This window comes from Parasteatoda tepidariorum, chromosome 12 (assembly GCF_982258835.1).
Source record: "Parasteatoda tepidariorum strain Cologne lab strain chromosome 12, Ptep-v5.0, whole genome shotgun sequence".
In the NCBI taxonomy this organism is placed as follows: domain Eukaryota; kingdom Metazoa; phylum Arthropoda; class Arachnida; order Araneae; family Theridiidae; genus Parasteatoda; species Parasteatoda tepidariorum.
In genome coordinates, this window is record NC_141766.1 from 14237515 (window position 1) to 14250354 (window position 12840).

Here is a 12840-nt window from a genome sequence, read left to right on the forward strand (position 1 = left end):
TTTAATTTAACAAGGGCCAAGCATGCGATTTTTGGGTCAACATTTCCTGCAGAACAGATTTTCTGTGCAAGAGTTTTGTGTTTGCCCATTTGGCATGGAGTTAAATTTCACAGAATCGTAGCATTCCCTGGTTTTATGACTTAAACAGTTTTCAACTGGAAAATGGTTTTTGGTTGCTAGGCTCCATAACAGATAAAAGGGTGAATAAACTTCAGATTGTCTATTATTATTCTTGGTTAAGACATTTATTGGAATAAATAATGTTTCATAATCTCTTACAAATCATTAATGCTTTTAATGTAAATTTCATTAATCCCTTATCATCAAGTCTTCATAAATGAATTTAATTAAACTCGCAGGAAGAGACTGCTGCTCCGCATAGAAATCCTGAAGCATTATCATAATATCCTGGTTTTGATCCAAAATCCAGGTTTTTAGGGCCTTTTTGTGAAAAATGTATATTATTTTTAGAAATTTCTAATTAATACAGAACATTCAGTTTTTTTTGTAAGCTCACCTGTTTTTACATAATTTTTTTGCTGCTTCCCTATGTTTTTTTAAAATTTATTTTTATGTATTTAATATCTTGTTCTGATATGCGAATTTTGAATTTTAGCCCTTACTTTTTTTTGAAACTTTCAATTCCTGATGATCCTATCATAATTTTGCATAGTTAGATAGTTTTACTATTTCTACTATTTACTAGTTAGATAGTTTTACTATGTCGTTCATAGTTACTACTATTTATAATTTTTCGACCCTTTTCACATGGTTTTTCAAATTCCAATATTTTTAAAACAATGCTATTATGATGTGCAAATTTCGATTTTGGATTATCTTTTTCTGACATGTTTGATTTGTTACGATTCAATCTTAATGTCACAATGTTTGGTGATAATTTTTTTGGTAGTTATTTATCATTTTTTCTGCTTTTTTCTCGTGGTTTTCCCCTACTCTGATATTTTTAACACACTATTATGACAAGTGTATTTTGAATTTGAGTTCTGATCATTTTGATTCTTGACGATGCTGTCATAAAATCATGTCATTTTTTGTCTTTTTTATTCGAGAATCATCAGTGGAGCAATTTTGTGTAATCATTTTTATGAAGTGAAATTTTGCAAAGGGGCTGTTTTTACAAATTATAATTTTGTGAATGGGCTGTTTTTGTAAATTATAATTTAGTGAGTGGACTGTTTTTTAATATTCAAATGTTGTGAAGAAGCCACAAATTGGCCCCAATTTGCACCTGTATTGACCCCTGATATCTTCCAAAAATTTATTTTTATTATAAATTGATAGATATTTTGCATTTTTTAAATCCACTATTTTTATTTCACTTTACCTTTTTTAATATATTTAAAGATAATAGAAGGTAGTTACATAATTTTTGCTTTCCTCTCTTTTCCTTGTAAATTTTTTCAGTCTTGTTTTCACTCCTAATTATGTTTAAATCTCTAATTTATTTTTTATTTTATAATAGGGTGAAAAATAAGCTGCCCTTTTTTTAACATCTTGTTTTATGTTGTTCTCATCTAATTTACTATTTAAATGCATTTCCTTTGGGCGAGGTTTAAAGATGATACAGCTTACTTTTTGTATCATTAATCATTTTACTTTCGATTGGGTTTAATTCCTGTTCATTTTAACATTAATTTAATATTTTAATAAACATATTCGGAATACTTGTACTGTTGCTTTGAATACATTTGTTTTGTAAAGACATAAATTTCTAAACAATTTTTAAGGTTTTTTTCTCTGTGATGTTTAAGTTTAATTTTTTCTTCTTAATGAAGACTCAGTTCTTTCTTTGTTAGCAAATTTTATTTAATATTATTATGAATATTTATTTCATTTTCAGTGAATATAAAAATAATGAATTTATTTTTTAATCAATATAAGTCAAAATAGGAGAAAATATTATTCATCACTAAGAGGAAACTCCTATCCAGTTGTCATACTTTGCATATTTTATTTTTTGAAATATTATTTTGCTTTGCATATTAAATTTGCTTTGATTATAATTACTATTAAATTCAGAATATCTAGAGGATTGAGAAGATTTTTTAATTTTAAAAAGAAATATTTTATAAACTAGTATCTGTAATGCAGATTATCTTTGTATAAAAGGAATATTAATAAATGTATTAATAATTAGATTTCAGCATTTATTATTTTTTACAAATCTGATAGAAATTTTAATAAATTAGGTATATTTTTTATTTAATTTGCATTATATATCACTATCATTAGTAATATTATCTTTATTAATAATAGTGAATTAATGATTAATTTAAAAAGTGACATTATTTTTTATAATTTTATCTCTTTAGTGTTTTTAAATATATGTAAAAAATAGCACTTTATTTTAATTTATATTAAGACTTGAGCACACCTTTTTTTTTTTCTTTAAAAATTCCACTCTTGTTCATTCTTGCTTTTTTGGCATCATGCAGGTGCAATGTATAAAATTAGATTAAACATGAATACAAAATTAAATCTATAAAAAATTTAACAAAAACTAAGTTGAGTGAGGCAAATTGTTTTTTTTTTTTTTAAATATTTTTTTCTATTTCATATGATACATTTCAACTGTCTTTAATGTCTTTAATACAATTTTTTCTTTGTATAGTGGTGCTATATTTTTTAATTTATATAATACACAATATCATGTACAAATTACAAACATTAATTTTTGTTGTTTATTTTATATTTTGACAATCGCACTGTCAGTATATACTAGGATATTGTACTGGAATTTTTTAAAATCATATCTGGAAAAGTCAGGGTATTTTATTCTTCTATTTAAGCAGCAATCGTTATTCAACATGTACCACACTCGATGCTTTTAGATGGCGTTCTTAATTTTGAAGTATCATTTTCTTTATTTAACCAGTCATATTTCACATTCAAGTATTATTTACTTCTATAAAAATAATGAACAGTTTAAATCATATTCTAGAATGCTTAAATGTAATGAACAATATTTTTGTACTGAAATAGTTATCAAATGTTTAGAATGAATGATGTTGTGAGATTGTACCATTTTTGCAACAATCAAATAGTTTTTAAAAATTCTCTTGGAAGCTATTATGATCATTCACTTTTATTTCATTATCATTCATATTATCATTAGCTATTATTTTTTCCTGATATGTATAATCTTAGAGTATGTTTAATTCACCTCTGCATTCAAAATCAATTGTTAACTTTGATGATTGCTTTTGTAAGTTACAATATGGAAGCCTTTACATTGTTTAAAAGTAGAAATGTGGCTGCTTGATCATGCTTGGATTATATATCATTCTATTATTATAAATAGCTTTTTTTAGTGAAATTAATGTTAACAAGTGTGTTTTGCTATTTTTCATATTATTTTGAAAATTATTATCCAGCATTAAATAATCAGTCTTGTAAATTATTTATAATTGCTATTCTAAAATCCAGAAAAAAACTAAGTGGAAGGATATCTGATACTGAAATTCCAGATAATTAGGTCGTTACCGGATAATTAAATATTGCTTATATTTCTTCATTAATAAATAAAAATCCTAAATTAATAAATAAAAGTAAAAAGAATTTTTTATTTATTATATTTATTAAATAATGAATCTTTTTAAAAAATGTGCTATAACTGAAGTTTTAATTCTTTTGAGCAATGTGTTAATCTTAATATAATTGCATCAAATTTTCAGGACATGTTTAAAATACATCTAAAACAATAGTAGCTGGTATGCATAAAAATTTCAGAAATTTTATTTATATTTTTGGAACAGTCTAACTTAGATTCCTAGTTTTCTCATTAGTTTTTTTATTTTGTTTTGGTATACAACTATTTGAAAACTACTTTACTACTGAAACTACTTTATTTTAGAAATTATTGAAATAATTTCCAAAATTTATTCAAATAATTTATAAATGCTCTTTCCCTTTTTTTTCCCTATGCGTGTGATCTTAAATTTTTTTTTTCCTGTTTGTATCCATGACTCCTGAAGTGTGTAGCATAGCATGGCACCCAAGGGTGCTAAAACTTCTCTCTGGGTTGCTTAACTGCCAACTTATGCTGTCGTTAAGAAAAATATTCCTTAATGATTGCAGTATTCAGGTTTTAATGTACAAATTTAAGCTTTTAAAAGTTTAAAACAAATTGTTTTTCCCTCCATAGATGTCTATAGCTTAAAAACCGGTTAACATCTACATATATATTAATATTACACATATAGTAATTTTATTGATCATTTTTCCTGCTTTAATTATCATTTTACTACTAATTTGTGAAAGTGATTCCAATGGCAATACAAATTGGCAGCTATGTGGGCACTTTGAAACATTATAAATATAATAATGTTCCATTTTTAGTGGCTATTAAGTATCAGATTATATTTTTATTAAAAAAATGACCTCACTTCAAGTAAACCTAGAATTTGGCCAATAGTCCAATAATTTATAATTAGTTAAAAATTACAGGATAAGCTCTATATGTGTACAACCAAACATGAAAAGTTCCCATAGTTCTGCTGCAGACTTCATTAATTAATGCTATGAAAATGATTAAGTAATTAATTCTTGAATTACGGCACCTTATCAAATACCACAGATTCTATCTCATACACAGGACAAATAAAGAATTTATTCCTACCTCGTCCATTCTCCACTTAAAAATCTTTTATCTTAAGAAAGAAATATTTTAGATTATTCTTGACACAGGGAAAAAAATCCTCTACTCTTTCGGAATTATAAAGAGCCTTTCTCACTACACTTAAAAGAAACATCAAAGAGATTAAATTGACACTAAAAGACACAACAGATTAACTGTAACAGACCCTCCATAATAAACTTCAAGGATGACTGGAATTTTTACAGATTGCCTCAATCATCTAGTTCAAAATAGCTGGAAAACTGAACAAAATTTCCCCCCGTTTTTTGGTTTCTTGTTTTTTTTTTAGTTTTGAATAAAAAGTTTTGTATTTGAAGAAATACATATTCTGGTGAATTTTTTTTTCTACATTGTTATTTCATTCATATTGATAAAGTATGTGTGAGAATTGAATAATTGTAAAAAAGATACTTTTATTAGGAATCATTGAAATTTGTTATTAAAAAAATTCTAATTTGAAAACTTTAAAATTTCTATATAAAATTTGTTAATTTTATGTGGTGAGTAATAATTATCACTTTAGATTATTTTGATGTCTTAATACCATTGCAATTTTATAAATATTCTTTTAGCAAATCGACAGACAAAATGGTTGGATAAATGTTGGTGATTTACAAGGAGCTGTTCATTTTAAAATAGGTAATCATGTATTTTATACTTTTGCTTTACTTTGTTTTGAAGTTGTGATATAATTTATTCTCTATGAAATTTGGTTTCAGTTTTTCTTCTTTATTTATATTTTCATAGTGTTTCAGGTAAAGCTAAATAATATGCTTCAGAAAAGTTAAGTATTTTATTAATTGATGTATGAGTGGATAAATTATGGATCTAATGATTTATTTAATTTATATCTTTATAATGGTTACTTTCAAGTAGGTAGTGGGGTGGGTGCAGTTTTGGAACTGTAATATGACTATTTTTTTAAAATCTGCACTTTTTATTGAAAAACTTAATTTTTACCATCATTGTAACATATATTATATTCTAAAATGAATTGATATAAATGTTCTATGTATAGTGTAATGCTAAGAGTGAAAAGTTAAATTAATACATAAATAAAGGTAAATGAGATAATATCAGTGAGTACGAATGAAAGTGAGTGGTAGCTGAGGAGGGAAATGTGTGTTATATACTTTATAATTGTAAATTTTCTTATTGTGGGGTTCTACTGTTCCAGATCCTAAACTACTAGTCATTTGTTTAGAGTTGATTAGAATTAAGATTTGTAGATAATTCACTACAGTTGATATTAAAACCACTCCTTCCTGTATAAAATTATTTAGTTACATCTAAACACTAGGCGTTGAATTACATACTTCACAGAACTGGTACCTTGAATGATTATTGTATTTTAAACAAGATAATTACTTTTTCTCAAAACACTTGGCCGGTAAGCTTTTACGCATTCTATAGCTTTAACATATTTTTGCATTAGCCTTATTACTGCAACATTAGCCTTGTTGCTCTAGAAACAAGTGATGTAAAAGTTGTTTATGAAAAATAATAAATGTATATAATATTTTAATTTTTGTTTTAATCATAAACGAAACTTCAATCATATATCACAAGCACATATTGATTGATAACTAAAAATCTTTATTCAAAACGTTGAAGAACATAGTCTCAAAATATCAATCATAGTAAAAATCCCTGCACATAATTGTTAATAGTTTTTGATAAGTATAAAAAACATTACAGAATGCTGATTGATATCTTCAAATCATTGCTCCAAGACAATCTTCTTTTGTGTTTACAGATTGCATTGAACATCAATTGATATTTTCTCAAATTTATTGTTAAAAATTAGTTTTCACAGGCTTTTGTATAATATTGATGAATAGATGTTTTAAATTTTCATTTCACATTTCAACGATTTACGCATTTACATTTTCAAAATTTTATTCACCTGCATTTAAAAATGATGTTATGCAATATAGCTTTAACATTTCTAACCAGTCCTTTAACAAATTAAATTAGGCCTTTTGCAATTTAAAATTTAAATTCAAACTGTAGGTCCTCCATATTTTATTTCAAAATTGTTTTCTTCATTTCCTTAAAGAAATTTATTTTAAAGATTGATAACTATGAATGTAGATATGCATGCCTTACGCCACAGAAAAAAAACTTAATAGGGGAAAATATCATAAGTAACATGTAAAATATCATGAAATGAATATAACACTTACAATATTTATTATTTGTGACACTCATTTGTTAAAATTATTTAGTTATGGACTTTTTAACAATTATAAATTATGTTCTTTATTTTAACGTCTCTTGAATTTAAGGGATAAATATGTATTATAAAAAATGGAAGCAAATAATTAAAATCTTTATCAATGTGCCATGTGCAGAATTAGCAAACACAATGCTTGAATACCCCATCTGAGAAGAGCACTTGTTCAATGTCTAGAATCTGCCCCCATCCCTCTTTCCCTTTTTCAGTTGTATGTAAAAGTATTGTGAGGTTTTCACCATCCACAATTGTATTTAGTTTGTCTAAAACATAATTTAAAATTTTTGCTACGTTTTTTTAAGTACTATGTTTAATTCGGTTTTTAGTTCAATATAGCTTCTAAATTTGCACCGACCACAGTGCTGATGTGAAATATCCTCAGTGGTAGACAGAGCATGTGTTAGAGTCCCTCTGCCGTGTGGCTAACTGTGGGAGGTTCTTGTGATTTTCCTCTCCATGTAATGCAAATGTGGTTAGTTCCATCAAAAAGTCCCCCATAATGGCAAATTTCTCTCAATACTTGATCTAGGATTTCCCTTGCCTTCTCGATTGGGTTCAAAATTACAAGGCTATGGAGTTGAACATTAGTAGTTGTTAACCCATAAAATTGAGTCTGCTGTTCAATGACGATTATAAAATAAAATAAAATACTTTGCATTTTTACAGCTGATGACTATTATAAGATTTATTTTTTTATTAAGCAACACTATTTTATTTGAGGTTTTCATAATCTGTTAATAAGTTATGGGAGAATGGCCTGTAATGTATAGTATAGTGTAATAATTATAGTAATAAAGTATAGAGTAATAAAGAGCAAGGTCAGAATAGCTTTTATTGTTGTGTGTATTTTTTCTTTTATTTTTTGTCACAGCTATTATGTTGTACTCTTATCTAACTTAATTATTTTATTACTTAATAAGTGTTAATAAAAATCATTAGTGTTTCTAAAAAAGTTAGTCTTCAATTGCTGAAACTTTTTTTTTTATTTTACATTTTTCTAGGGACTGATGTCTTAAAATAGTTGTAGATACTTTAATTTTACGAAAAAATTTTCTCAGTTTTATCATGTTTTTTTCTTCTAATTTAAGTAGTGAGTTTGTTAAGTTTCTTTTTCTTTAAAAACTTTTAAAATGTTACTTTCTTTCTTGTCACTTAGTCTTTAAGTTCTTATTATAATTCAATTATCATTTTTTCTCTTCTTTATTTTTAAAGCTATGACTGGATTAAAATAAATTTAAACTTTTTTCTTACTCATATTAGTAAGTTTTTTGTCATGTACTCAACAGATTTAATGTTGTGCTAATTATTTGAGTATATTTTTTTATGATTCTGAAAATTATTATTTTTCCACTTATTTTGCTCCTTATTTCCTTTTTGAACAGGTTTATTAAAGTTATGCTTAATAGACTAAAAAAAGTAATTATTTTTCAACCATGTGGATTACCCAAATGAAAAGTAATGCAGAAATACAGTCGCAATAGCAGTGCCTTACTTAATGGTTAAAAATTAATGTAAGAGGAGTGCAGTGTAAGAGAAATAAATAACTGTTAAACCACTTTAGATGAAAGTATTTAAAAGTGAATGTAAAGTTGTGCTGAGGAATATTCATCCAGACTAGAGCGACGGACATTAGTATAATTTTTAGGAGCAGAAGGCGAGCATAAGGTGCTCAATTACCATCAAATATTTGCTGTTTATAGATGTTTGCTGTCGAAGACAAAAGGCTGTAAGCATATAAGAGAGATATAAAAATTTTCATGAAGGGGAGACATCAATATCAATTGCCAAAACTCACAGCAAGCCAAACATCATGAACTCCAATGATTCCATGGATATTGTGCAGGAAATTATAAGGGATAATTGGAAATCATTCTAAAAAAGTAAAGAAATAGTTCTAATCCACAGCTTGCCAACAAAAATCTTATTATTTTATGTTGCTCTGTTGTAGATGCATCTTTCTTAGCTCACTTTAAAATACTAAATTGAACAAATTTGTCAATTATATGCAGTTTGCAGTTCACTCTTGTTACTTTCCTTTATTATTCTGAATGCTTTTATTATTAATGTATTTCTGACTATTGCACTTGTCCATTTTTCATTCATTTATGGCACTTATCCACTTAAATATTCTGAATATTTTTTTCCATGTTCATAGTGTTTAAATATATTACCTTTAACAAAAGTTATTAGTCTTTTAGATTTTTAAAAATTGCAAGCCAAATGAAATGAATTTCTTTGGATAAAATAAAGAAAAATGTGGTTGATTCTTTTGGAATCATTTTGAAAAGTCCATTTATTGTAATTTAAATTCAGTCGTTATTTGTTGGCTGTGCTGCAGCTGATAACTTTGAAGAATGACTTATTCTGTAGCTAACACTAGTAATATAGATTAAATTATCTCTGATTGGAATTATTTTGCTGTCATGTGATTTATTCTTTGTTTTTAAAACCTGTTAAAATTTGATTAAATAAATATAAAATTTGATTAAATAAATATAAAATTTGTTTTGAAATTCAAAATTTTCTTATAGAAATTATTTAAGCTTATCATTTTTCCAAATTTTTTACATTTTTTTGTAATCCAGAAAATATGTGAATTAAAGTATAAGTAGGAATTAGTTCTTATTTTATTTTACATAATTCTGGTTTCTATATAAAATACATCTTATTAAAATGTAATATATATATAAAAATTAACAGGAACACATACCCAATGAAAAATAAATTTTAGCATCATTATTTTTATTGCATACTTTTTTTCTGTAAATAAAATATAGTTTTAAATAAGTGTAGTTGAAAAAGTTAAGTTTTACAATGTACTGAAGTTATTAGTTTTAGGTTGCTTCTAAATTTTGCTTTCAACTATCATTTTACTTTGAATTTTTTTATTACTCAGTTCTCTTTTTATTTGGATAAGAAAGAATCTTGAGTAATTTTTTATTCAGTTTTATTAATCTCTAAAAATATTTATGTTGAAAAATTAATTTTCATTGATTCTTCTCTTTCTCCCTCTCTCCTTTTTTTTAGTTTTAAATTTTTGTAAAAAGGTAAAATATTTATTGCTTGTGAAAGCAATCAGTCTGAAAATTGCAAAATTAAACCATAGTCGACGCTATTAATTTATTTTTTAGTAGGTTAATTAATATTGTTATATAAAAGCATATTTAATATTTAAAAACGAACTGACATATAATTAGTGAGAGTTCCACAAAACTTTGTATTAGAACTACCCACTAAAATAAGTACCCATTCGCAACTGTTCAAATGACTTAAAAATTAAGCTTTAATGAGGCCTTTTAAGTTGCAGAAAACTTTTCCTTGAAAACCACGCTAAGTACAAATCTGGTTTTACTTAAATAACCTGTTGTGTAATACAACTGAAAGCTAATTTACTTTTGGTAAAGTGTTATTCAATTAACTTATGTATGGGTTACCTGAATTAAAAGTGAACAAATGTGTTACTATCAGAAACACGTTAAAGTTAGCTATTAAGGGTTGTAAAATATGGTAAGAGAAGTGACCCACAGAATAGATATAACTGATTAACCAGCTAACATGAGAGCATTTAAAATGAATGTGCAGTCCAGCTGTGTTCAGAATTGGAATAATGAAAAGTGGTACAGTTTTAGTTTCAGAAGATTATTTCGCCATTTCTTTTTTCTTTCCTCATGTCAGACAAAATGCTGTAACTTTTTTACTCCTAAGCTGTAACTGTTTACTTCTACTCATTTCATCAACAGCAGCTATCAACTCAGATCATCAAAAGCAGATCTTATTTTGATAAACACAAAAACTTTTACACAATTTGTTCAAAGTCAATAATCTTTTCACCATAAATAAACACCATTTTGGCAGTAACTGGCATTAAGTTCACCTTCTAAAACATAAATTGTACTATTGCATATTGTTTTGTTCTTGATATGCTTATGACTACATTGTCTTTAATTACTCTTATGGAAACTGGTACCCCATTTATACGAAACATGCTGTATAATCATCTTACCTTAATTTATAACCCTGCGTAGTGGCATTCCTATGGCTACTATATTTACGACCCTATTCATGAATGCCCACGTTTTATTTAGAAAACCTTTATATGTTCATATGATCAAGTTGCATTATTTGCTTGTTAAACTTTTTTTAAATTAATAATTGTGTCATTTAAACTAGACTGATTTATGGGTGAATTATTTTAATATACTAATATTCTAATAATACTACTTCTGTAGAAGAGTAATATTTCTCAAAGAAAAAAATATATAATAAGTAATAATACTTAATACTAGGTCATATGGTATTTTAAAAAATTGGCATTCATAATTTATGTAAAATCACATACTCTTCAGTTACTTCTCATGATAGAGAGATATCTTATATTTTTTATAGACTATCTTTTGTAAAGAAATAATCATGTAATTAATTTTTCATTATGATAGTTTAAAAGTGCTTTAAAACTCTTTATCAATCGAAGAAGTGTCTTTCATCTGTATTATTTTTTACAACATTCCTAGTTTAACAAAAATGTTTAATTCCACTGATATTTTGATTGAATGGGGTAAGAATTCATCTTTACTTGACAACTTTTTTTTTTCTCATAAAAACTTAAAAACATTCAAAATGTTCTTTATGTTGAATTTTTTTTCCTCATTATCATATACCACACCATTTTAAGTAATTAAAACATGATTTTGAGAAGTTTAAATTATGTAATAATTCTGTCATCAATTTTTGCCTTTAAATAGTTTCAATCTTGTATTTACATTTTCATAAAAATATACTGTGAAAAAAATTACATAATGAAATTGTAAAGAAATGAATGGTCTGAAATCAGAGTTTTTAATTTCAAGCTATGTGACTTTTAAAGTCTACTAAGCATATATTTAAAAGGGTATTAAGCTCATTAGTTACTAACTTGGAAGAGTAACCAAAAATTACAAAAAGTAAAGAATTAATTGGCAAAGAAATTATTTTTCCTTTTCATTAATAGCTTTATGAGTAAATATGAATTTTTTACTCTGCAGTGTTGGAGTGCTATAATTGGAGTGTTATAATTATTTTCTAAAATAAATTAATCTTTCTCTTTGGCAGAAGAAAAAAAAGGAGTGTAACTTTTTCCTGTATCTTTAAGGGTTATCAAAATATGTTTAGTTGAAATCTTGTTTTTCTAATAGCTTAATTGTTTTGCAATATTGTTTATTTATTATAAATTAGCCTTGATCATAATTTATTCTGTCAATCAAGACAATTCACAAGTTCCTGCATTTATATTTTAAGTAACAAAAAAAAAGATATGAAGCCTGTTAAATAGTTGTCGAGAAATGAAAATGTAAAAACTGCACTTTTTTGAAGTTTTGTTGATCAAAACTATGTGAGCAACTTTCTTCAAGATTTGGAGTTTATCAATTGTATCGACAGAGTTCAAAATAATAAAAATTGACGTATTTTACGATAAATTTTTTGTTAATTGTTATACTGAATAAAAAAAATGGCAATAATTAAAACAGTTTTTTTTGCATAAATAAGATTTTGAAATTGTTTACAAAGTATTTTTCATCCACTTAATACTGTGATAATATTTTTCAGATTGTATCTACCCTAACCAATATTTTGAGGTCATAAAATCCAAAATTTATCAGAAAAAAGTATGGTTATTTAAAGAACTGAAATTTTTGGGAATAATTCCATTACTTAAAATGTCACCTGCAATAATTAATTAGCATATTTAAAGTCTACCTCTTAAATTAAAAAGCATATTAAGAGCATGCCTCTAAGAATCTGCATTGTCTAATATGTGTTACGAATCAGGTTGCTTATAAACAGATCTTTTATTTGAACTTTTCTTCTTGTTCATAAATCTCTTTATTATGTTATTAGTTATCAGAGTAGCTGAAGAGTATGTAAACTTGTTAATGTATGAAAATAAAGTAGTGTGATCTAGCAAAACAAG

At 25.8% G+C, this 12840-nt stretch overlaps 1 protein-coding gene across 2 annotated transcripts in view; it reads left to right on the plus strand.

The window, feature by feature from the left end:
* The window catches only part of LOC107449496 (serine/threonine-protein kinase mig-15), a 65852-nt gene that overhangs the window by 35965 nt on the left and 17047 nt on the right, over positions 1-12840 (plus strand). For both annotated transcript variants that reach the window (XM_043045543.3, XM_043045542.3), the window contains exon 22: positions 5230-5296. In XM_043045543.3, the coding sequence (XP_042901477.1) occupies positions 5230-5296 (67 nt within the window). The remainder of the gene's footprint in view (positions 1-5229; positions 5297-12840) is intronic.